Raw genomic sequence first — 27,881 nt, 5'->3', positions numbered from 1 at the left:
GTTTATTACTAAACACATCTACTTTTAGACAGCAAACACCAAAAGGTATCTCACCTTAAGCCTCTGCAGGATGCCACCTTGTGCATTAACACCTGGGGTTGCTAAGGCTCAGCATTTGAAAGTCTGACAAATACACTTTTCTTGGTCGATAATTCAGCCATGGCTCCCCAGTGCACAGTAGGGCTTACTGACACATCTGCTATTATGATAGTATTATGATAGTTCTTTAGGTCCACAAGGTTTGTTGTTATTTTTCTTTAAAGCAAGTGGAATGACTACTGTTTTCTCAGCCAATAAGTCACTCTGTTTTCCATGGTTCAAAGTTAAGCTTTTATTTGGTTTTAAATTAAAAAAATAAATTTCATTATTAAATAGTGGGATGGATCTAACTAACGCTTGGATAGTAGCTTACTCAAGGATATACCACCAGGGGTACAATTAAGGGGGTGGAACACCTAAACTAAAATGAATGTTTTTTAATGTTGTAGTATTTGTTAAAGTTCAACAATGGCATAATTCAAAAGAAACTGAAGTACAAAGTTAAATGTTTACAATGGATGGGACAAGTAAACAACTTATTCTACTGCAAATTCAAACTACTTTCTTTCTCACTGCCAGTTAGCTTGGACACTATACCACAGTGCTAATGTCATCAGGTTCATCTGCTTTCTTTTGCCTGCTTGGCAGGGATTTCAAGTATTCAAGGTGTCTCCGGGCGTCCTCCTGATTTTGCCTCACATAATATACCACATACGAGATCACCATGGTGAACCAGCCAAACATGGTGACCAACATAGCATAATCGGTAGTTTTTTTAGGGAGGTTACAAAGGTCGGCGTCATTGGCAGCATTGAGGAAGGGTCTCCCGGCATGTTCATCCAACACGGAGGTCTTACAGATGATGTTGTGGGCTGTCTCGTGATTGGACGCCATGCTCCTCAGAACTTGCTGTAGAGTACAGTCACAGTGCCAGGGATTGTTGGCAATTCTGGCCCTGGCCTTCAGGTTATTGAAGGCATTTTTGTGCACACTTTGAATCCTGTTGTCGGACAAGTCCAGAGTCTGCAAGGTTTCAGCTACTCCCTTGAAGGCATGCTCGTCAATAAATTCAATGCCATTTTTGGACAGGTTGAGAACTCTCAGTTGATGGAGGTCCTTAAAAATTTCATTGGGAATAGAAGTGATCTGATTGGAGTCCAGATACAGTAAGACTGTTTCAGGAGGAAGATCCCTAGGTATTTCCTTGAGATTTGCATTGCTACAGGTGACATTTAAACCCCCAGAGGAAGAACAAAGACAGCCCTTGGGACACATGCTGGCAGAGTGAAAGCACAGTATCATCAAAACAAAACTTTGTAGGAGGAGACACATGGAGAGGGAACGAGTTAACCACAGGTCTACCAGATTCATGCTGGAATGTCAGCATAATCACAAGCCCATTCCTCATTTACTCCAACAAATGTAGCAATGGTTCCAGCCCTGTCCACACCGTTGATTTCCTTCTTTGCGTGGTTCAAAAGGCTGCAACTAACACACTTGTCTCTTCATCATTCCTGTCCTTGCTTGGGTACCTAAAGGAAAGGGAAGCAGATGCAATTAGCTCTTTTGCAAAGGGAGGTACAGTGCAATTAAAAGGGCTCTCAGGCATCTTTTATTCTATGTGGGTAGGAGGGTTAGTTATGCAGGTAATTTCCATTAATGCCACTGGGAGTTTTCTGCATAATGGGAGTCTCCAGCTCAAATCCCAGGTGCTGGGTGAGAGGACACTATTTCCGAATTAGGTTGCTGTGTTTCTAATTGTGCAAAATTAGAGCAAGCAATCCAGATTTCTCCTCCCTATGACTCCTCTTCACATCTTGAATCCCTTCTAAATTCTTCAGCATTAAAATTTAGTTACATCTTCCCCTTCCTATAGTAACAGATGCATTAATACAATTTAGCATTGCACTTGTGCAGCACTGAGAAATAATACCAGTATCAAAGTTAACATCCACAGTAGAATATCTTTCATGGCTTTAGAATGGATACCCAACTTGAAATATTTTCTCTAAAAATCTTACTCAAATTAAGAAGTAATGAATGTACTCCAACCTTCACAGCCAAAATCTCCAAAAGAGTTGCTTGCCTTGTGACCACCTGAGATTATATTATATCTGTGAGGATGCCTTTAATTAATTTTCCAAATGATTCTCTGTTTTCTAAACAATATATCCCTTCCTCCATAGATCTTAAAAGTATGACACATACCCACAAGCCTTTTCTACCTAAGAGGAGCATTAAGAAATACTAGCCTTTAAGAATTCTCTTATAGCCTGTTTCCTTTTTTCCAACTAGAAGTATCCAAATACTGTTGGTATTGGAAGTGGTTTCGGAAATTGCAAAAATTAAGTTATATGTGCAAACTAGTTTTAAAGCTACTCAAAAGCACTGATAAGACTACAGGCTAATCCTCAAAACTGCCCTCTGAAAGAGAGAGGACAGGCATCTTTGGGACAGGTTCACAGACGGGGCAAATGGATCTTGGAGAGATATGTGACTTGCCCAAGGTCAAACAGCTTGTCGGTGGTGAAACAGGACCCAAGCCAAAGCCTTTATGCTGACTCATTAATCTCATAACTCTTTCCACTACCCCCACAGTTCTCTCCCAATCCCATCTGCTCTAAGAGGACAGTCAGGATCCAGGGAGAATTGCTTGTGATTTCCGAGGCTGTTATGTTGCAGTCCGGTCCCTTGTGCTATAGACTTGGTCCAAGTTAAGTGCCCCATGGAGGTCAGCTGAGGGTGTCCTCCACATTTTGGGGGCAATCACACCTGACTTTGAAGGCTTTCCTCCTAGGATCTGAGAAACAAGGAGAGCATTCATTCATTTTACAGCAGTGAGCAACAGATGACTTTCTGCAAACTTATCTTTTCTAAAGCTCCCAGATGGATAAATACAGAAGAAAATGACTCCAAATGTTACCAAACTAACAGAAGAGAAGATTAATGTGAGCTGAAAACATAATGAACTGGGTTGTTAATCATGGAAAAAATGAGATTAGCAACAGCAGAACGGAGTGGATGTGCTTTTGGAATCCTGAGTCCCTTAAATGCCAGAGCATGCTAAAGGAGGACCCCTAGGCTTACTGAGCCATCCATCAATAGCTCATCTCATTTGCAGTGAAAATTTCTCTCCTTTCCATGTTTTCCTTTAAAATTGCATTGCTTGGCATTTGGGGACTCGAGAAATTTTTCTAGAGAAAAAAACAAACAAAAAGTGTGGAGGGGAGGATACTCAGAGAAGAAAGAGAGGGACAGAAGGACAAGGAAAATGATGCTTGAAAGAGGTCATGAGAAGGACACGTGGAGATGGGAGAGATGAATGTGAGAAGAGAAAATTAAGGGAGTCTACGTTACTAAGGGATGCCTACCAATCGACAATGTGCACCAGCTTAATGCCTGCTGAGGTTGATTAAAAGAGTCTATCTGAAGAAAAGTATTCTTTAATTTGGACTCTAAACTCCTCAAGGGCAGGGACTTGTTTGTCTCACAAAAACGAACAACGTAAAGTGGAAAGTACTTCCTATTAGCATTGTGCCCCTCGGCAAGTTACTCAACCTCTCATAGCCTCACTTTCCTTATCTTTGTATAGAGATTTTTAAAGCACCTAATTTACAAGGTTTATTTGAGGGTTACATGAGATAATCCATGTAAAGCACTTAGCACCGTGCCTAATAGGTAGTAAGAGTCAATGCATGTTAGCTGTGGTTACTAGTATTACTCCTGGATATGTTCCTAACACCTAGCATAGTGCTTCGCATAGAGTAAGGACTAAATAAATATCTGTCGTGTGAACGAGTGAATGAAATGTTAAAGAGTCAAGCTGTACTTCTGCTTCCTGATGGTGATTATTTCTAACACAGAGACTGGTTCATCAGAAGCCTGTTGGTTTTACATGACAACATGAAGGTCTTTGGAAAATTCATGACCCCTTCCTAGGAGATTGAAGGAAGAATGGAACTTTCTCAGCTGGCTCCTCTAGTTTTAGTCATGGTTTCTCCAGAATGGTCAATCCAATGGTCATAGTCACAGACAGAGGCTACTCAATTAAAAACAAAACAAAAAAATGATTAGGACACATCTTGAGTTCTCAATACCAGGGTGCAAAGCCTCTTGTTATGGGTCCCACATGCCCCAAATGGCCCACCCACTGGCTCGATGGAATGTCTCTTAGGATTGAATATATAGGGCGACCCTTATATTTAAGGAGGTTGAATTCAAACTGTAAGTAGTGAATTTTCTCTCTATGATGTTTGAAAAAAGGTAAATACACAACTTTTGGGATTGGCTAGATTGATGGGCTACTCTGACTCAGTATTTAAAGCTTCCACCTTAGGCAGGACAAAGTGATAAGGGAAGAAGGATGTAGGGAGCTGAGCCCTTGGATGTCAGACGGAATCTAAAGATATCATGTCAAGGTCATCTTCAATAGGGAAGATGAAAGAGTTGCCTCTACTCTTTACTAGTTTGAGAAGAGAGTTCCAGCTTGACATTGCCTTAAATTACTGTGTAGGCCACAGTAGCTGCTGGAAAAGGAAGACATGAGGATATGTGCCTCAGACAAAACAGGTGGCTTTTTTCCTGACAGCAGTTATAACCCAGTGGCTTACCAGAGCTAAAGATGAGCTTAGAACCCTCCCCTCGTCCCTCGCCCCCACTCTGTTTCTGGTCAAGTCTGCCCAAACAAGCTTTGCTGCTGGGAAAAAAGAGCAACTCCTTACTAAGTTTAGAATGAGTGGGTAGAACATAAAAAAGGCCCTGGTACCACACGGTAATTGCAACAACAGCAACATCAGTCTCCACCTGTCACTTGTCTTTCCTATCAGGAACTCCCCTCAGCATTTTTCAGTCTCTTGGGAATGAAGGAGGCAGACGGCACAATCAAGTCCCACCAAAGGTTCAGACCTAATTAAAAGGCATCTTTTCTATCTCCCACCTCCTAATTTCCTCCTGCAATTCTCAACTCCATAGGCTCTCCTGTCCTCATTCCCTCATTCCCTCCAAAGATGCCTAGGTCAATCAGGAAGCCATGATACTTCTGGATGTGGTGTTTAGACATGAGTTTTGTCCTCACAGAGAGCCATTTTATTGCCAAACCCATCATGCCTTCCTTGCTCACCTGTTTCTGCCATTCAGGTTTCTGAGCTACAGTAGTTAGTGCTGTGCCTGGGCAGCAACCATCAAATGCTGCTTCCAGAATAAAAGTGCACTTAGCAGACTGCCTGAGAAGAGAGTTCATTCACGACTGATTAACAACTCTGTCTTGCTTCATATCTCTTTCTTCTCATCATTAGGAGATAGTTAGGGACACTCAGCATTTCCAATCCAAGAGCTTTTGTTAGCCCTTTCTGACTGAGAAAGAAATGTCAGACGTACCAATTACTTCCAATTAACTTCCAAGCAACTCTGTTACCAAGCAGGAGGATTTGATTAAAAAGCATAAAATAGCAAAACAAGATCTTCTAATTCATGACACAAAATTCAAATCAATAAAAACTCATACATTCAAATACTTAAAATTTTAAACTTCTGCATGACAAAAAGTAAGGCCATATACAGAGTCGAAGGAAAAATGACAAAACAAAGGGCTAATTTCTTTAATATGTAAGAAATTCTTACAAAGGAATAAGAAACTCATCCAACAGAAAAATTGTCAAAAGGCATGAACAGTCAGTTCACAGAAAAACAAATGCAAATGAACAATAAATTACAAGAAAAGGTTCTCGAGCTCACTGACAATAAGATACATTCTAATTAAAATACTTTTATATTGGTTAAGACCAGGCACCTTGACAATATTTAGTGTCAATGAAGGTGTGAAGAACAAAGCGTTCTCAAACCCTTGATGAGAGGATAAACTGGTATACTCTATTTGAACAATTTCACAATAGTTAGATTGACTGATGTAAAAATTTAAGAACAAGTTAGATCGACTACGTTGATGTAATAAGATGTCAACAGTTGTCCAGAAAAAGTAGCTTGAAAAATGTGAGCTTACAGCATAAACCCATTTGCGTAAAAGCAAAATAAAGTTTAAAAGTAGGTAAATATGCATGCATAGGCATATAATATATTTGCTTGTATGTGCATGGATTATTTCTGAAAGAATATTTAAGAAACCATTAATAGTACTTTTAACTCCAGGAAGTGGAATTGAGGGCTGGCAGGGGTGAAGGGGAAGTGTCATTTTATTTTGTACCTTTCTGGATGGTTTTTAATTTCTTGTGGTACAGGGTTTTGTTGTTCTGCTGTTGTTTACAATAAAGATCAAAAGGATAATAAAACAAAATGACAGAGGCTTAACTTAACCAAACGAAATTGAATGCCTCAGAAATGAACTTTTCAAAACATCAGGCAACGGAGGCCGGGAGATAAGGGCAAATGATAAGACAACAAATCTTAAAGATTAGAGCATGTTTCAAGGCTAAGGACAGAGTACTTGATATTTTCAATGTAACGTTTCCAAAATTAGTTTTATTACATGTTAGAGAAATTACATGCTGCTTTCTTTATATATCAGGTTTTCTATGTACGAAGTATGGATTGCATAGACCTTTAATCTGTATAATTCTCACCCCTCAAATAAGGGACACTTGAGACCTGAAGAATTCAGGTGAATGAATCAGGTAGGGAATTTTCCCCACTGCTGTTCTACTAAATTTGTAGATGCAACCCCTTAATCCAACTTTTTGCTAGAGTCCTGCCACAAATTTCGTAAGTTTTATGTTGCCATTCACAGCCATCTACTACCAGATACTTCCATCAGGGCCTCATATAGTTCACCTTGCACATGGGAACTGCTTTAGACACCTGAGTTGGGGGAGCAAGTCTGCAGTTATGGTCTCATTGGATTATGTCTGAACAGCCCTGTTAGACAGACATGGTGGAAAGCATTAGTCCTATTTTAGGACAGGAGAGGAACTCACCGACTGGTGCAGTAAAACAGCTTGCTCATAGTCACACAGCTGGTTAGCAGAAAGACAAAACCTAGATCCCAGATGTCCCCTAGAACAGGCCCCATTCAACAAAATTGGTTCTTACATCTCCTTTACTGGCCACACTGTGATATGGAGAGTCTGTAAATACAAGCGCTGGGTTTCAAAGGCCGAACCAGGCCTCTGTTGACTGCTTCCTAAGAAGTTTGGGAAAGTCAGTGAAGGCAGATGTGACTGCCATTCTTCTGATAGAATCTCTTTAAGGCCACTCTGATACAAAGCTTTTATCAAAATGACATGAAATCCATTTGTTCCAGATCTCAGTCTGTTCAGGCACTGCTTTTCCTCTTTTGAAACCTATTTCACAAAACAAATCTTTAAGCAAACCCTCAATTTATTGGGAAAAACAGACTTTTATGAACATATTGCCTCCTTCCTACCTGATGTAATGCTTGTGGATCTCGATGGTGGATTTAAAAGTTCATCCTACCCATGAACCCACTGGAAAAACAAACAAAAACAACACTTTATTTGAACTCATCTTCTGTTCCTCTATGGATATAGATATGGATATGAAATAAAGATAATACTAATATCCACATTTATTATTCAATATATGGCAAGTTAATCAGGAGACTGAGTGGGAATCCATCCATCTTGGTTTCTTTCTGCTTCTCTTTTGCTATTTTTCAGCACTTGTCAATGGCCTTTTACAACAGAGGGAGCTTTGCAAACTCACAACACGTAATCTGCATAAATGTAGGCTCCCAAATACCCAGTGGTGGTCCAGGGGAAACTTGAAAGCTGCCTTTAGAAAGACCTAACACATAATGAATGACATTTCTGAGTTGGATGAGTGACTTACCATTTTTAAAAAAACTTATCCTGCTTAACCCTGCATTGTCATTCTTACACCAGATATTATTACACTGCGGCAATATTCATTGGCTTGGTGGGGAAAGCACAGAACTGAAATCCAAAACCAATTTCAAGAAACAGATTCAAACCCAGCTTCTTGAGGAATGAATTCCAGGAACTTAGCAAATCACTTACCCTTCAATGCCTTGGTTGCCCCAGAACTTTGGGACTACCATCAATATTAGCTGCCTCATCAGTCCCACAATTACAAGAATAAAAAAGAAATAGATGTGAAATGTGTTTCAGAAACTGTCAGTGATTATACAAAAATTAGGCTCTATCATTGGTTTCAGTATTTAGTTGTTTTCCAAAAACATCAGATCATTCTGTTTCCAATGCCTCACATTTCTTTTTCCTAAGCATAATCAACTAGAAAATGATTCTCACATCACCTACACATTATTCTTGCCAAAATATATTTAACCTGAATCTGACTGACGAGGTAACAATCTGACTAATCCAGAATTTGAGGCATTTTATGGAATGACTGGTCTGGACTATTCAAATGGATAGTGAAGGGAAAAAAGAAAAAAGAAAAACAGTTTGCAGAACTGTCCTAGATTAAAGATAAAAGAGATGTGACACTCAATGCAATGCAAGAGTTTGAGTCTCAATGCTTTTTAAAAATTACCAGAAAGGACATGAATATTGGAGAAATATTCAGATTTCTCCATTGAAACAAGTGGAGAAATCTGAATATAGACCATATGCTAGATATTACTGCACCAAATTTAAATTTCTTGGGCTTTATCGTGATTCCATTAGGAAAGAGACAATCCTTCTTATGTGGTAACTGCTAAAATATTCTGGGGAGGGTGTCATGACAATTGAAACTTTTAAATTGTTCAGTGAAATCAAAATTATATCTATCTCTATGTGGAGAGTGAGCCAAATCACAAGTGGCAAAAGATCCGCAATTGGTGCACGTCAATGTGATGGATAGGCATGTGTTCATTCCATGAATTTCTCACCTTTTCTGAGAGTTGCAAATTTTTCCAAAAGAAAAATTAAGAGAGGGGAAATTCTTAAACAAACAAACAAACAAACAAACAAACAAAACAATGTCAAAAGAAGAAATCCCTTTCTTGTGAATCAGGAGAGTATTAGGAGCCCTAGTCAGGGTGTGCCTTATCTCCTCAGAGTGACTAATACAAAATGGAAACCCAAGGGGAAATGGGCAGCAATTCTCTTAAAATGCATTCCATGAACACTGAGACTAGAAAAAGGACTGGTCCTTTTGCCTTATGAGACATGTGCAGGGTGGTCCTGGTTTTAATTGGGCGGCAGGGAGATCATGCCTTGGCCACTTACCAACTGGGTGGTGTCTCTGTCCTGCAGCTTTCTCATCTGAAAATGGGGATAATCATTCTGACCTCACTGTAGTGTGGTGAGGATTAAATAAGGTAACATGTAAAACTTAGAAAAGCTTCTGGTTCATGATAAACTCTCAGTAATAGTTACTATTACTGAGTACAACTGAGCACAACTCTTACTACCATCATCATCATCATTAAGTCGTCATCTCATACTTTGTCTTCTCTCTGACATTGTGGGCCTACAGAGTGCTGCCTTCCTTTTATTGCTCCTATTTTGCTAAAGAGTCAATGCTTTATTTTTCATTTATTCATTTATCATTTACTTCTTCATTTTCTTTCAAGAAGAAACTGAATGGTCCTATGCAAAGACTTAGCCACACTGGAATCATGGAATGGTAGAGAACATAAATCATATACTGAGGGAAAAGTGTGAAAGGGATAACCCTGATAGTGGCTAACATTTCATGGGCAACTACAATGTTCTAAAGACTGGGACAAATGCTTTACTTTAAAGATGGAGATGAATTACATCCCAAGATGAACTATACCCAGAGGAGTCTGTTTGAGATGATGTAGATGATGAGATTTGGGACTTTTGAGATGATGATATTTAGATGAGATTCTGGACTCTGAGTTGATGCTGTAATGGGTTGAGATTCTGGGGGATGTTGGGATATGGTGAATGTAGTATTCATGGGAAATGGATGTGAATCTTTGTAGGACAAAAGGAGGCTTGCAGACAATAATGCCCCCCTCCAGCCCTCCAAGAAAAGATATACATGTCCTAATCCTTGGAATCTGCTTGTTAACTTCTATGGAAAAAAAGACTTAGCTTAGATGCGATTCATTTAAGGGTGGGCTATAACTGCAATAACAAGTGTCCTTATAAAAGGGAGGCAAAGGGAGATTTGACATAGGAGTGGAGAAGGCAATACGACCACAGAGATAGAGACTGGAGTGATGTGATTCCACAAGCCAAGGAATGCCGGCAGCCACAAGAATCAGAAAAGTTGAGGAACGAGTCCCTCTGGAGGGAGCACAGTCCTGCTGATACACTGGCTTTGGCTTAGTGCAACTGATTTTATAGTACTTCTGGCTTTCAGAACTGTAAGGGAATAAATGTGTGTTGTTTTAAGCAGCCAATTTTGTGGTAAGTTGTTACAGAAGCCTCAGGATACAAAAACAGTAAAAAGTGGAGAATAGAACTAAAACCTAGTTCTATCTGACTCCCTGTAGCACTGGGCTAAGGACATTTGCTGCAGCAAGTGCCTGGCTTAGCTCTGAATTTCCTGACAACTTAAAGCATAAGCTAAAACAATGTCAAATTACAAAATGATTATTATCTAATACTGTGAAAGATGGTCAGTTATTAGCAGAGATAAAATTCCTAAATTTTAGAATTTCTTAAAGATCCTGTGAAAGTCCACAACACAACATGGTAGGCAATGTCTTTAAAAATTTCACTGAAGATGCAGAAATATTCTTTTACAGCTTTAGACATAAGGTGAAATCACTGATCTGTGAGAGACTTTCAATGCCATGGAAAGCTAAATTATTATCTAGGGATGATGCTTACTGGAGATGTAGGATAAAACAGGGATGGGAGGGAAAATGTGGTTAGCAGGTCCCTCCAGAGAGGGGGTCCATATAATTTATTATACAAACCAGGACACTGTTGAGAGGGAAGAGGCTCTGGTGGCAATCCTGCTGGGACAACAGGCTTAAACAGGAACCATCCCAGACAAAATGAGCCAATGTTGTCATTGTACTTATAGACAACATCCTTATGAGTTTGAAGGGAGCCTAGTCAGAACTCAGGATGCCACTTTAAGACAATATGTCAATCCCAGACTGAGACTAAAACAGACCTTTGTTCAGGGTTTAGTCTTTCTAGAAATCAATAAAGATTAACTTCTGTGCACTTCTGAGTTATCAATTTTACAGATGATATTTTAATAAATTAAAATGACTATCCAGATTTTAAGCATCCAACAAATCAAATACTTTGTTCTTCCAGTCCTTACAAAATGAGGTGTAAATGCATCATTTTAGAGTTGCCATCTTAGCCTAGATAACATTTTTCTTTTTTTCTGTCTTTTTAAGGTCTTAAATAGTCATAAACCTCATCATTTCAATGGCCGCATATTGTCCCAGTGAATGGGGTTATGTTTTAGATCTATTTAAACATTATCATATTGTTAGTTGTTTAGGTTGTCACCCACTTTTGTTATTGTGAAAAAAGTGGAATTGAAATGAATGCTTTGAGTCAGTGTCTCTTCTTTTTTGGATCATTTCCTTAAGTATCTTAAGTATCTATTCTCAGAGGTGGGATTTCTTGCATCAGAAGATGCTGAACTTACCTGAATTCTGTTCATGGTCTACATCATTGAAAGGATTAGTACGTAACATAATGGGCAATGTTTTTAAAATGAGGAAGAGTTGGTGCCATCAGTCCAGGGCATGTAGAGTCTGCATCCATAGCTTCAAAACCAAGCTACTGAGAGCTGATCCCCAAGGAAGGTAGCAGCTCGAGGAGGCTGAGTCGCCTTCTCTGGGTTTCAGCCATTGTGAGTCTAGGTCATGAAAACAACTGATGAGAACCATCAGCTCAGTCCTTTTGCTCCCTGGTTAAAGCAGAGGAGAACAGAGAGGCAGGGAGCTGTTTTTTGTTTGTTTAAGAATCTACATTTTTAAAAACTGTTTATTGTTTATTTCCAGCTCTTATAATTTTTTTTTGGCAATACTCCACTATTTTTCCCAAGAGGAGTCATTAGGGGAAAATGACATCCTTTATGTTTTGCGTTTTTTCCCTTCCATTAAAAACACAACTGTGACAAATATATGTACAAGGTTGTTTCTTCATTGAGGCATTGTTTGTTATAGCAAAGAAGAAAAAAAAGAAGGAATAAAAAAAAAAAAAACAACCCTAGAATTAACCAAAATATCCATCACTAAAACACTGATTAAATTACGGCAATCAATACAAAAAATGAAGTAATATAAAAGTACTGCTGAAAAAGATGTCAAGTATATACCAAGTGAAAAATTTGTATGCATGATCCCAACTGTGTAAAACAGAAGGATCTACACTCACAAATACACACACACATATTCATAGAGACACACACACAGTCATATAAGATTTAAAAGGCTATGGAACAACAAAAATAATTTCTAATCAACTTACCTCTAGGGGATAGTTCTGGGGGCTCATAAAGATAATTTTTGTTTTTTATCTTATATTCTTTTCTACTGTTGCAATTTTTCTGCCTCAAGCATGACCATAATAACTAGGTAATAAAAAAAAGGGATAGGCCAGCAGGCAATGACCAATAATCCCTTCTCTGATAGGAAGTAAGGGGAATACAAAATATTCTTACCAGCTGAGCCATACTCTGCAGTCCTTTAAGCTTTCTGAATCTCAGCGAAGTGAACTGGCGACACCATAGACTTAAAAGTTAGATAAAACCAGGTTCAACTCTCAGATCTAATACCAGCTGGGGGATCTGGCACCAAATCAGTTTCAGTTTCTTAAAATATAAATAGGAATAATCCCTATCTCATAGGTTTCTGACATGTTTCTAATAATATCTGTCTCATAGTAAATGCTTGGCAAATATTAGTGACTGAATATACCTTCAAAAGGATCAGAATCAAGTTCAGCTCTTTCCAGAGTTCCATAGGTTACTAGGTACCTGAGAGTTCCACAAAATGAATATTCTGCAGTCACATAAGTCCAAGAAACATTTTCCAAACAAACTTGGTCTCCAGACCCAGGCCATCCCATGCCCCATTACTCTTACAGTGTAACCACCCTCAGAATAACACATTTTCAAAAATTTAGATCTAATTGAACAACATTTAATGCTACTGCTACTACACTACCACTACTAATATTAATAACTTTACCCAAATATTCTGGGGGAGGTACAAGGTGACAAGTTTTGCAAATGAGAATTCTAATTGCACTTGATCCCTATTAGGCTGCATAATAAAATATTTCCAAAGAGATACACCCAAAGTGGCTAAAGTTGATTGCAGAGAGAGATGGAAAAATTAATAATCCGTGGCTACTCTAAGGGTCATTTCTGATTAATTAACAAAATGCCCCTTGATTAAAACTATCCATGCCTATAAGTAAACGAGAATGAACAGGATAATAGTATGTTTAAATTTTATACTCTCCTATTGCTGATCCTCACCTACCCCTTTCAGTTTTGAAAATTTCATCAAATAATGTGGTCCTCAAAGACCTTGAAACTTGTAGAGTCGTGTTTACAAGAAAGGGCTTTGGAGTTAGACACACCTGAGTTTGGACAACCACCTACTAGCTACTAGTTACTGCTAATAATTTGCTACTTATTAGTTTTGTGAATTTAAAAAAAAAAATTTTTTTTCCTGATCTGTAAAATGGGCATGATAATAATTATTTCATGCAGTATGATAGATTAGTTGCAAAAATGGCTGCCAGTATTCTCCATCATGTATTATCCCTGTTCTTTTGCTACGTGACTTTGACACTATTCCCATCAAAGTAAAGGTGGTCTATTTACTCCTTCCTTGAATCTAGGTTGGCCTAAGGACTTTCTTTGTTCATAGGATGAGGCAGAAATGACATAACGCCAGTTCCAAGCCTTGGCCTCTTTAAGAAGCCTGAGGCACTCCTGGTTTTGCTCTTGGAACCCTGCCCAGCTCCCATGTGGACAGGCCCAGGTCAGTCTGCTGGACGAGGAGAGACCATGTAGAGGACAGCCCTGTGGTCCCAGCTGTGGCACCCAGCCTAGAGCCAGCCACACGTCAAACACGTGAGAAAACCCCACCTTGATCCTCAGAGTGAAATACCTAACCTACAGCTGACCATAGATAGACTCATGAATGACCCCAGCCAAGGGCAGAAGGACGCCCAGCTATTCATGGATTTGTGAGCAATAATAAATGCCAGTGAGTTTTGGAGTAGCTTGCTATATAGCCAAAGCTAACTGATACATGTGGTTCTTATAAAAATTAAATAAGCTAATATATTTATGTATCTTATCAGGTCTGGTTGATATTTGTTTAATACATAGACAGCCAACAACTAAAAGGAAAGTATGCTTCTTAATAAAAAGTATAATAGAGGCCTTATTCAAGGGTGTTGTAATTGCTCGATGCGGAAGGACATCAACAATTACATTATCATTAGAAATGAAATTACTTAATTTTAATTGATGACAGTGATAGTCAATAACATTCCAGGTTGTTATGGTAATATCCAAGCAGCCCAGAAAAAAACAATACACAGATGAAGAATTTTCCAGGCAATTATCAGGTCAAATCTGAATAATGCATTTAAATATTGCTTGCTCACATATCCCTGGTGCCTAGCGCAGTGCCTGGCATGCAGCTGATGCTCTATCAGTGTATCCCAGCTGTTAAAAACAGGAGCTCAGGAGTCAGACTGCCTGAGTATGAATCCCAGATCCCTCAACAACTTTGCTTTCCCTCAGTTTCCCCACCCGGAGCATGAGAATAACAATAGTACTTCTATCTGCAGTGAGGATTAAATGCGATTATTCAGGTGAAGTACTTAGAACAACACCTGGCACATGGTACGTGCACAATAAATAGTATTGATTTTCTTTTGTTGAATGACTTTTTGTTTTAAACATACTCCTAGAAACAAAGCCCGTGTGGTTGTTCTGCACATGTATGTGTAGCCATTCTAGTGCTTGCTGGTTGTTTCTGTCTCTCAGAAACTGTCTCTTGCAAACATAAAGACTAACATCAAAGAGACAACTCCAAAGGAAGCTAAGTTTCTAGAGATTCAGTGAAGGATTTAAAGGCCATGTCTCAGCAACCCTGATGAAACAGAAATGAAAGAAATAATATTTTATTAATTCAGGAGCTTTCACCGGCATGTAAATACCATGAGGTTCTCAACCAACAGCTTGTCCACAAAATTCTCCCCTCAAAATGGCATCTGCTCTCCATTACCCAGGCTTGAAGGATAGAACCCCAAGCGACTGCTCTCCTTGATTTCTTCTGGTCATGGACCCCCATCCAGCCTTGCTATGACCTAATGCAATTTCTCGCCAAATAATCCAGGCTGATGACCTGAGGCAGATGCCTGGATCCTGACAGCCTAACCTTCTTGCCTGGTCTTGTCCTTCTCAGGAATTCAAAGTCTCATTATACACTCAGAGAAGTGGGTAAAGAGCTTGGAGTCAAAATAGATTGCATTGATAAATTGGTAACATTTATCCAGATTATATACAGATCACACAGGGAGTCAAGAATCACCTCATAACTAAAGTAGCTCCCTTAAGTCTCATATTTCCCTCCCAGAACCACTGTCCATCAGGACAATCGCTACCCCTCCCGTCTGTTGGCAGAAGCCAAATGGTGTATGAATCATTCCTAACTTTCATGTAATTTGCTCTTGAGTTCAGATTTAGAGTTTTCATTCTGTTTGGCACCCTAAGGTACATTATCAAATTTCACCTTCTCAGTGATCACATAGGGGATCATATGAAACCATTTCTTTTCTCATTTATTTTATCCTGTGTTATATGGTTTTCAAAAAAACCTAAGTCTTTCTTAAAGTAGAAGACAAAGGAAAACCAAACAACTTATCTCTGTAAAACAATAAAGCCATACAAACAACTTGACTGAATATTATCAATGATAATTTAATTCTAAAGTGGATCACCAGACAGGCTGCCTCCTCTTTACCTAATTATGCCAGCGGATAAGGGAGGCAGCCCTTTGTAGATCAATGGGTTGACTCTATCTGGAAAAGTTCTTGCCTCTCCCTGTTAGTTCTTTACCTTCCCAGTTAGACCAATGTTGAAGAGAAATCTTTCTTTCACATACTAAGGAAACCCCACCCTCCCAAAAAAAAACCCAAAAAGGAAATTAGAACAGAGATTTATGGCCCACCTTTTCCATACTGTACAATTCATTGAAGGTCTACAGGGAAATACATGGCCCTGTGTTGGCCTTATTTTCCCCTGGGAACCACCCGGAAAAATTAACTGCTACCTTGGGACTCAGCTTTTGTCAACAACAGACCAAATAAAACTTTCCAAACCTATTTATCTGTCTGCATGAAGGAGCAAGACTTCTCCTATCTCCTTGCTCAGACATAATGCACAATTTTAAATAAAACGGAATTGTTATTTTCCATCCTAGCATTTACTCCAGCTTGGTGAATCAACCGGTCAGGTAAGATACATAAAATGTCAGGAATTGGTCCAGGAGAAACTAAGAAAGTCAAGAGGAGGAGAGATAGCTGTTTCCAGAACAAGAGAAGGTAAATTCCCACATTGTCTCCTCTATGCTTGCACAATTATAAAAAAAGGAGACCATCACCATGTTAACATGCACACACAGTCACAAATTTCATTACCTGTGGGATGGTTTCGGGAATCGTGACCAAGTTGCCACTGTATCAACTCCATTTTTCTAAACATTCAGCTCAATTCACTTTGGTCAGGTGACAGCACGTTACTTTCACTCCACCTGTGGCTTTTTGCTTTGCACAGATTTTCAGGATGGGAGAGTGGGAAGGGGTTGTGAGGTAGTTCTGGTTTCCTTGATGCCCTGGTTTCCTAATGGTGTGAACACTGCACACTTCTTTCCCTTTTTCTCTTTCCACTTCATTAATTCCCAGAGTTGCAGATGGAAGGATGTGTCAGAACAAAGCAAGACACCCACATGTGGACCTGTCACACTTGTGAGTATCCCCAGAGCTGTCTTGGGACACAAGACACGGGGGGTTACTTGGGTATGTTTGCTCAACGAATAGTTGAATGGCTGAAAACACTGCTGGAAGCTTCTCAGAAGCTAAAAGCCTGGCCTGGGTGCAGGACTGGAGCACTGGGGTGGACAACCCTGCCCTTAGCAGTACACACTTTCCACCTCTCATCTGCTCAACAGCTGTGCTGGAAATGGAGGATGAGGGAGAGCCACTAATTGTGAGCTGCTCCTCACATAGTCAGGTTCAAAATCAAAACCGAGAGCCTCTCACAGTGGGGAAATGGGGAAGGCAGAATCCAATTAAGGAAATATGACATCAGGTAAAGTCAGAAGGATGTCGCCTGTGCTCCCTGCATATCCCCCAGGGAGGGCCACAGTCAGGGAGGTCGGTCTCTGCAAGGGGTCAGCATCGTTCAACACGTCGGGCACACTGACATGGAGCCAGTGACACTGACCGGGCCTAAACATTTCAGAAACACATAGTCAAATCATGAAGGTTCAGTATTTATGGGGACGAAGAGGCAGAGAAAGACTGAATCTGTACTTTAATTTGCTTTAAATTCACTAGGATTTCCCACTTTGCCTCTATTTTATCCCAGCTTTAGAAGGTGAAACATCATTATCAACCTTTAGGAAGGTGGAGCATTTGAGAGTCCAGAAGACCTCACTGTGCTCAGTGGCTGGGAACTCCCTGGGGTTGAGCACACATTGCAGGGGTGCGGATGCTGAGTTCTCTCCAGCTCTAAGAACAGCTGGCACTCATCCCATGATGGGGAAACTGAGGCCTTGGCCACATGAAGAGCCAATCTTTCTACTACCCAGGTAGTAGACCCTTGTCTGTTTGGAAATCCAGGTAAGTCTGTTTACAACAAACCAACAATTATTTATTGGCTTGCCCTTCTATAATCAGAACTAGGAGAGTGGTTGAAAAGTATACTCCGGGCCATAATTATGGGTGTGGGGTGCAGAGGGTCATTATTGTCTCCTAGTGGTGGCAAATATTCCTGGACCAGACTGAACTTTTCCTCCTGGCACAAGGGAAGAGCAAATATTATTTTTTCTGTAGTTCTTTATTTAAAATATGTGCCTGCTACCTGCTGACTAAAGAAAAACAGTTGCCAGGGTGTCCTTTTCTATTAATTCTATTAATACCTTTTCTATTAATCTGTCATCATAAAACTTTGAGGTTATGTCCGTCCAGGTCCCCCTGAGATACCTCAGTCTTGTTCTGACATGTTTAAGATGGAAGATTCAATGAGGTGTCTTTAGTGCCAAAGCAAGGAAGAACCTGACAAAAATCTTTCCAGAGGGTACTTGTGAACTGTCTCTTTGTTCCATAGCCCTATACGGTGGCCAACAGAGAAAAAGCTGTGGGAGGCAGAGGTGACAAGGCTAATTCTCGATTATTCAAACTATGGATTAGCTCAATCCCTGGATTTTCTTCCCCTTCCATCTTCCTCCCTGATTGTGGGTCATTTCCACTGCTCATTATCGCCAGCACCAGAGGGAAGGCAGAGGAAATGAAAGGCGATGAAATTCCAGTGAATCAATTCTGCCACTTGTTAGCAGCTCAGCTCTCAGATATACAGTGGGGGAGGAAGCTGAAGCTCTTCTGTGGGTTTCAATCTCCATGCTATTCCTGTCCCCCATGCTACCAGGCAATATCCAGTGGGCTGTTAGAAAGGATCTGTGGGATGAAAGAAAAAAAGGGGGAGGGGTGCTCCCTCAAACAGTAGCTTCTTTTAAAAAACTGGAAAAGGAATTGTGTGCTCAGCTGCAGAAAGCTACATGAGGAGCTCAAATTTTTACCAAACAAATTCTTGTTTGGAAGCATCCCATACCCTCAGAACTAGAGGCAAAGAAAGCTGAGACCATATTTAGGGCAATTATAATGCAGAGGGTGCACTGATTGTCATAGCAGCAAAAAGAAAATAAGGAAGTATCCTTAAAAGACTATGTGAGGTCAACAAAAGCAGAAACAAGCAAAGGGCTGTATTAAAACCCCCCCAAAAAAAACAAAAAGGAAGAAAAAAAGGCCTTTAAAACTACCATCACCAGCCAATGTAGGATGGCAGGGAGAGGACAGAATCCTAGAGCAGGAAGAAATGTCTTCTCTCTCAGCTTAAGAAAGGAAGGAGACAGTCTACCGTCACCAATGTCCTGTCCTGCTCAGACTGTGGTGGACACTGTGAGGTGCCACCCAGATGCCCCTGCTACTGTCATACTCTTGGCCCCTTTGGGGGTTCTGTCTGCTGCAAAGAGCCACTTTGCCTTCCAGAGACAATCTACATCCAATGACTGATCAACGTGGGAGGTAAACACCTGGCCATTTTGGCCCAATTTGGGACAGCTCTGAAAGGCCATTGTAGATCTTGAGCTGCCTGTGGGGTCGTCTGTGTCACACCACTTCTTCTTCCTCAAATCCTCACCATCCCATCCACAAATGTTGACCGAGGGCACTCCTTAACACGCCCTTTGCCTACCGTCTCAGAGTCTTCTCTCCTGGACTCTCAGTGCAATAGTTAATGGTCACTGCTTTGGTCTCACCCTGCCTGGCATGTACATTCTTTCTGAGCTGAAGATTTACTTTTGTGTGAGGTTGGTATATACCAGAAGAAGAAAAGCAATGGAGCGTATCAGAGAAGAAATGCAACTTGGGGAGGTGCAGGAGAGAAAAAAGCCATGAATGAGTCAAATGGGAATAGAAGAAAGAGATTGAGATTCAAAATAAATTTTAAAAGAAACAGTGTTGAAGTCGCCATAAGGAATATGGAGCCCTAAGAAGTAACATCTACATCATTCATGAAATGTTTATGGTGCTCATATCAGGTCCAAGCCCTGGGTATCACACTGGGCAGAGAACAGTGAGGGGACTAGTCATAGAGTTTACCTGGGTAAGGACAGAGTCGTGTTCTGTGTGCATCCCACACCATGACTGAGTCTAGTAATGTGCAGGTAGCCCTTTTTGGCCAAACCTAAGCACATGATATTTTCTATATGGGGGGAACAGTTGGAAGTACAAACTTAGGGAATGTCTGCCACGAGATAAATCGTAACTGAGTGGACTAAGTTATCCACAGAGCATTTCTGTGCATACTACCCCACTGAATGGCATTAGACGCTGCCTTTAAGTCCCACTTCTGAGGGAAGTAAAGCAGGAAACTGCTCCGTAAATAGAGATTCATGAAACCAAGATATTCCTGAATTGTCTTATAGGAAATTTCTACCATATTAACTGCCTAAGTAAATTAAGGTATAGTCATAAAATAGAATAGTATGTAGCTGTTTTTTAAATGTGATGGAAATATACATGGGGATATTTTTTAAAGTCTACCACATATTCACATTCAAACTAAAAAAAAATCCAATTGCAAAACAATGAGTGGCGATAGAGTTACATTCAATTTGCAAACACGTATGTAGAACTGACTATTAGGTGCTGCTCTGATCATTTCACAATTGCTGACTCATTTAACACTCATAACCTCCTCTTGAGGAATTTACGATTATTGTATCCATTTTCCAGGAGAAGAAATTGAGACAAAGAAAAGTTAAGTGGTTTTCTGCCAGGATTTGAACCCAGGCATAATCCATGCTAATCATTACATGGAGCTTTCTCTCACTCTGTTATCATACCTGTGCAAATAAAGAGCATTTAGGGTAAATTAAACCATGTCATCCATCTTTCTTTCTGTCACTGTCTCTGTCTCTGCCTCTTATTCCATCTCTCTGTCTCCCATCTATCTGTCTCCCTTCCACCCTCAACAAATTGAAGCTGGTCCTTGTAATGAGGAAGTAAAGCAACACGACCTTGCATTCATATGATGTTTTAGGGTTTACCATATACCTTTACAGGCATCTCAATTTATTCTCACAAAGCCCCTGTGAGTTGCATGGTCATCATTATAGTGCTTCACAAAATTTCAGTCTTTCTGGGCAGTGGTAAGATTGCACTACTCCATCCTCTGTGAAGTTAGGTGTGGCTGTGGGATCACTTTGGCTTCTGAATTCTGAGCATAACCTACATGAATCTTTCCTGTATGAAGTTTTGAGAACCTGTAAGTCATTTGCTAATGTCTCCTTTCCCCTGGCCTGGGCAACATATAAATGCTGGTCTATATGAAACCTCCTTCTTCTTAGGTCACTGAATAACCAGGAAAAGCAGACCTCTCACTAACCCATGCTGGATATGTAGCATGAATGAGAAATTAATGTTGTTATTTTAAGCATTGAGATTTGGGCTTCACTCTGAGCCCATCCTGACAAATACAGTCAAGTATCCTCCTTCCACAGATAAAGAATCTAATCTTCAGAGAAGTTTCACGACTTGTCTGTGGTCACATACTAGCAAGACGTGCAGGACTATGACAAACAGAGACTGAGGGAAGGGATCATTTTAGAAAGAAAGTCAAGGAGTCAATAAAAGCATATATGAACAACTGAAAATACTCCAGTGTGTATGGAAATAGAGTGCCAGAGAGCTGGTGATGGGTGAATCAGGGCTCTGAATGCCATATGGATAACTGGGGCTCATTCTGAACTTATGAAATATGTTTATAGCCTAGTAAGAGATCTGAAGCAGAGGATAGGGAATTGTCAAAGAAGAGACAGAAAAGTGTGAGCATATATGCAGCCCAGATCATGGTCAAGCACAAGGCACCATAAAGATTTTCCAATCAACCAGCCGGATCCCTAATACTGCAATATTCTTTAAATGCCACATAGATTGAGATTCTGATTTGATTTCATGGGAAGCAGCTGACCAGTTCCATACAAACTGCTTTTACTCTAGGTTCCTTGGACACCATCAGACAAAGCCCACAATGAAGGCTGGAGCTTTCCCAATTTTGTTTTCAAAAAATAAAATTAAAAAAAAAGAAAAAAAAAAAAAGCTTCTGAGGGAATTGTTTGTCCGGCTGTGATACTGTCTGAATAACTTGAGCAAACCATCCAAACTGGCTGATTCACCAGAAGAAATGGGATAAGTCCACAACAGACAATTCTGCCAGAAGGATCCTGAGAAAATATTGAGAGAAACAAGCCCTGTAGACTAAGAATCAGCCTCTCTCAGACAGAAATACGTCTTACACTCAGAAAAAAGCTCACAGAGCTGGCACCAGGACCGTCTGGCAAAGTACTATTAGATGATTCCTGAGCAATTCTACTGCAGGCATCTTAGGAAAAGTGGGCATCCCAGTTCTGCACAAATAGGCAGGAAAGTTATAAAATGAAAATCTGGCCAGGCCTATCTCACAGGCCAGGAGAATTGGTGACAACAGAGCTGGACAGAGTGGTGGAAGCTGAGCTGCCTTGAGTAGGTAGTATTTTAGGTGTGGAGTCTAGAATTAGTTTTATTGCCTTGAAATGGTATAAAAATCAGGCACCTTTGGGCCCAGCCAGCCACAGCCCTCCCACCGCCATACTGGATCAGTGTGCTTTCATTTCTGATCTGCATTCTACATCCGCTGGTGGGGCACTGCCATAAATCCCTGTCCCTTGGGGATCCAACACCCTGCCTAATCCTTGCCAAACAACTTTTTCATTTCTTTACCTCTTGCTGGGGTTTATGCTTGATCCATACCAATGGGCTCCTAGGAACTGTGATGCTACAACTGCTCAAGTCCAGCATTGCCAGTGTTTGGAGACTCCTGCTGCTGCTGCTGCTGTTGCAACGTACTCAACAGATCAGATGGCTGCGGTGTTAATGCCACTCAGTATCAAGTGTTGTGATTCCAACTGCTGTCCCCTTTCCTGATGGGGGGAAGGGCAGTCCCATAGCCTAGTTATTTTCCCTTTCCCTGTTCCTGACCTTTCCTAGCCTTCTCCATTCCCAAATGGTGCCGCTAAAGTCCCAAAATGCCTTGGAACGAAACATTCCTAGAATATAAAAGATCTCAGAACAGAGCTGCAGGGTTTAACTGGTATAAGGAATGAAGACAAGTTTGTTTCTGAATGTCAGTCCTAATGCATGCTGCAGAGTGCTTGTGTAGAGAAGCACAGGGGGTAAATTACAAAATCTCAGATCTTGCATTGTTTTTGGTAAACACAAAGGAAAAGTGAAACGGGAAAAAGAGCTAATTGGTATAAAAGAAGGAAAACAGCAATCTTTTGATGCTAATATTCCGTGGGTGAAAACCAAATAGAATATGCAATGGGAAGGGAAAGATCCAACACACTGAGGTAATGACTCCCTCAGTGTGGAAACCCTGAAGTAAGGGGCTGTGCTGAAATCTAGTGGAATTTAAAAATCAACAATAGCTACTATCAAAGGGAGCCATAGATTTTTATCTTGGCTGGGGAATGTCTTTCCGGTGTTAACTTGGCCAAGAAACATATTTTGCCATCTAAAAGACAGGACTTCCTAGGAGAAAATAAATAGCTCTTCCTCTAGGAACAAAAGCAAAAGGAAATGTAGTTACACAGCAAACCAGGTGACAAAGGAGTGACTGAAGAATTTCTCTTTTGCTGGTGACAATGTATATGTATGTGGGGGTTGGAAAATAGTTGGGGGAAGAAGCAAAGGAAAAATAGGCAGTGTGTGCTGCAAGGGAAAGTCCATAGTTAGAGGGGTGCAAATTCTAGATAATGTATAAAAAAGCAAAAAGAGCATGAAATTATCAGGTTGAGCAAAGAGGGGCTGGCTGTGAAGCAATTGCCAAGTCAAGTCCTGCATGAGGCGGGACTGGGGGTTAACTGTGTAACTTGGCTGTGGCATAAAATGGACCTGTCTTATAACTGTTAAATCTGGTAAACATTTTGCACATCCTGATTTATTAAATTAACCATTTTGTTTAGATATTCAATTCAAGAGCCTCTGCTCATTTCTGGAACACTTTCATTTATACCAAGCCCATCAACCATCTGGTCGTTACTTTAGTACCAGACAGTGATTGACACTGATAATAATACAGTAATAAGAATAATTATTATAATTGTAGCAGCTGACATTTTTTAGCCCTTACTTGGGACTATATGCTTTATTCACATCACATCATACCATTCAACCGTCATAGCAACCCTGAAAGTTGCGAACCACCATCATTACCTTTTACAGATGAGGAAATCAAGGCTCAGAGAAGCCTGCTCAGTTGCAGAGCTCAGATTTCAACCCAGATCTGTCAATTCCAGAGACTGAGCTTGTAAATATTATGCAATATGTCTCTTGCTGAGCAGCTATCACTGATAGGGCTTATGTCTATGTCTCCTCATTAGACCACAAGGGAGGGAGAACACACAAATATGTTCTCATAAATACATTTAATTTAGCCTTGCTTTTTAAATCAATTTCCCTGTAAAACTATATATTCAATACAATTTTTTCCCCACAAAATGTACACCTATAATTAGGTTTGTTAATACAATTTGGTGTGATCCAAAGGATTGACTTTGTATTAACTGTGTCTCAAAGAATTTTCATAAACACAAAAGAACAATAAAAAATATCAACAAATGTCAATGAGAACAGAAACTATATATTAATTATCTCACCTTCCAACCTTCCTTTTCTCCTTCTTCATTCTCCAAAAGCTATGTTTTTAAAAGCTTGATCCAAACCACAGTAACTAAGCTGTCATCTATAAGTATATAAGCGACAAAAATACACATTTGAGGGAACAAAAGAACAGGTTCGTCTCTTCTTTGCCCATGGCTACCTCTGCTCTTTTGCTTCCATAACAAAATCCTTTGACTACTAATGAAGTTGGAAAGATAAAGCCATCCTTCTACATTAGGATATTTTTTTCTGAAATATTTGCAAATGCGAATCTTAGGATCTGCCAAAATGGGACCCTTCTCTTGGCTGGCCTGTAATTTGATTCTTTTGATTACAATGAAATAAAAGTTTTTTGACACTAAGAGGGAAAAATCGGTTACAGACCCCCCAACCAATGCAATACCCCAACAGTTTTCGCATACTACCAACAGACTTTCCATCTTTTTCCTGATGATGCAAAAGTTCCAATTGTTTGAACAATTCTGGGCTGCAGAGCAGAAATTACATATTTGCGACTAGAGGTGACAGAGAGGGATCCAGAAACTTCAGAGGCTCATGCCTTACATGCGGAATTTCTGGGCTACTGTTTCAGCCAATGGATGAGGCGTAGAATATTTCCCAGGCCCATGGAGAAATTTATAATCTCTGCCCATGGCATTTGACCTCAACCAGGAGAAATCTCAGCAGAACTTTCTTTTACTTTATTTCTGAAGCAATGACATAAGTCTGTCCCTAAATAGATTAATGAGGCATACATTTTAAAAGTGCAATTTAGTGGAATTACTGAACGTAGAAACTTCAAGTAGCATTTAGCACATATTTTTTCTCCCCCAGTGCAGATTTTTACTTGGAAAGTCCTAGAAACCTAGAGACAATGATCATAACCTATTGATACCTTTGGATTGACATAAAGAGGAAAAATTGTGATATGGCAGGGAACCAGGAGATTCACATGCCTGTCGAAAATTTCCTGAGGAGATCCCATCAGTTTCAGTGAATACTAAAGCTCTGGGAATCCCTTTCTCTATTAAAAACAATAAAAAATAATTAGTTGTGACTGTCAAGGACAGTTGACTTTTTTTCCTTAAAAACAAAATTGTCATCCTGACTTTGAATCTGCTAGTTATTAACTGTACAACTTTGGGCAAGTTACTTAATCTCTCCAAGTCTTAGTTTCCTCATCTGTAAAATTGGGACAATAATTGTCCCTACCTCAAGATTTACTTGCTCATCTGCTTCCACAGTCATTCTACTAACTCGAAGGTGAAGCAGTAAGGACAGGTGATTCAGCTCTGCAGGTGAAATGGAAAAGAATCTCATACTGGCCAGGTAACTTCTGATTCTCTCTAGCACTCAGAACTTCTCCCTTAAACAGTAAAATTAACTTCTGGTGGAACAGACCCTCAGGGCAGCTATTCTTTTCTGCAGCAGGCCAAAAATGGCATGGCTGTTTCCTACATTAATTTTCTAATACATCCTTGAGATTATAAAATTATGGATTTGTATGCTGGTGTGATTTGTCTGGTTTCTAACCACAGCACTCCCACATGAAGCAAAACTCTGAACTGGGCCTGGCTCCCTTTCCTTTTATCTGGCTGGGGTGGGATAGTGATAGATGAAGGACCTAACCTTTTTTCATAAGGATACTGGATGTGGATCCCAGGGCCAACTTTGTCCCTCTTGAGTTTGAAAGGTGGAGAAGAGAAGATATGAATACATGCTTAGGAGACCAGGAGGATGTGCAATGCTTCTGAAGAGAAAGAATGTGACTCATGAAAAACAACCACAGCAGTCCCACTCTCTACTTTCCTACATCCTCTAAGTCCTGAACAGTTCTCCACAAGGTGGAATATTCAGCTAAGCAAATAGCAATGACATTCATTCATTCACTCATGCATTCATTCTTTCACTCAACACTATTTATTGGGGCACTACTATGTACTAGGCACCATGCAATGGGCTGTGGATGCAGAAATGAATAGGTCAGAAGCACCTGCCTTCATAACAGGGAAGACAGACAGCACAGAAGGAAGACGGCCACCGCCTATCTTTTTGACAAATAGCTCCTGTGTCTAAAGGACAACAAAGCATCATGGGTGGGGATGGGGGGAGAAAGAGCTCGATACTGAGACTGGGATTCTGTGAGGTTGTTTATAAAATGAAGGCAAGACCATATGGTTTCTTAGTGTCTTCTTTAGTCATCACCCGTTTCTTATAAATGAACTACAGAGAGAAGCTAGTTTCTTTTTCTGGCAGAAAAATCTTTAGGAGGACCATCAATACAGAATACTTATCACCATCCAACACACAGTTCTCATTTCCTAGTGGGAAAGATGACCAACCATCACACATTTCACTGGCTACCCCGCAACTACGAGCTGAAAAGAAATTATCCATTCATCCTAACACACACTGTACCAAAGTCATAACCAGACTGTCACAGTAGGTGTCTTGTCCCACCATCAGATGAAACAGAGTAAAAAGGATCATAAATAACCCTATGTAATTTGATTTTGCAATCCATTAAGGAACTATCCAAATAAAAACCACACACTATTTTGACTCTTCAGCCCAGATGAAACACACTGAAATTGAAATTACATAAGTTTAAGGGGGGGAGGAGGATCCAGGACAAGGTTTTTGTTTTTCTCCTTGAAATGACCATCAAGAGATTCAAAACAACACCTGGGAAAACAAGGTTTATTTTTTAAAATAAATATAGTCCAAAAACATAAATCCCAGAATTACAGGCAGCCTAATGTTTGTTATTTTACAGTTTCCTTTCCCTTTAATAACTTCCTTAAAAATAAAAATAAAAAAAAAAATGGATGGAATTATATCCTCGTGCTAACTCAGGGGGCACTACCTCAGGGGGATTTTTTCCTAACAGTTGCTCTGGTGTGAGAGGCAGATTCACACCAGTAGCCTCCCTTGGGTTCCCCCTTTTCCCTTTCACCAATCCTGACTCCACCTGAGAGCCACACCTGCGAGCCAATGGTGAGGAAAGGGGTGCAGGTGGGACCTGGAGGGCCAGGAAGGGCCTGTGTTACCTTTATCTTTCTCTGGCCTGTGGACCAACAGCATCTACATCACCTCAGGATTCCAAGAAATGCAGAATTTCAGGCCCCACCAGACCAGCTACATCAGAATCTACATTTTCACAAGAACCTGATGATTCCTTCCTTATACCTAAAGGTTTGAGAAACTCTGCCTAGGCCTCCTCTGTGAAGGCTGAAGGAGGAAAGCAAGTGAGCATGGCAGAGGGCGGAGTGGTGGGTGAAGGAGAAAACAGAGCTCAAGGATTCATATTCTCCCTTACGTGCCATTCCTTTGCTTCCCCCTCCTCAGTCCTGGCATCACACCACCCTCATCCATCCATTCTCTCATTCAACAAATATATTCTCGTGAGCCTACTAGGCACCAGGCACTGTTCTCAATGCTGAG

General features: G+C 40.3%; 1 protein-coding gene across 2 annotated transcripts in view; it reads right to left on the bottom strand.

Moving 5' to 3' along the window:
• Window positions 1–316: 316 nt before the first annotated feature.
• LRRC3B (leucine rich repeat containing 3B) overlaps window positions 317–27,881 on the bottom strand; it is an 83,587-nt gene continuing 56,022 nt past the window's right edge. For both annotated transcript variants that reach the window (XM_037828363.1, XM_037828374.1), the window contains exon 2: window positions 317–1,571. In XM_037828363.1, the coding sequence (XP_037684291.1) occupies window positions 631–1,410 (780 nt within the window). In that variant the 5' untranslated portion in view covers window positions 1,411–1,571 and the 3' untranslated portion in view covers window positions 317–630. The remainder of the gene's footprint in view (window positions 1,572–27,881) is intronic.

This window comes from Choloepus didactylus, chromosome 1 (genome assembly GCF_015220235.1).
Source record: "Choloepus didactylus isolate mChoDid1 chromosome 1, mChoDid1.pri, whole genome shotgun sequence".
NCBI lineage: Eukaryota > Metazoa > Chordata > Mammalia > Pilosa > Megalonychidae > Choloepus > Choloepus didactylus.
Note: the sequence above shows the minus strand (reverse complement) of the source record. Positions and strands in the feature narration are given on the sequence as shown.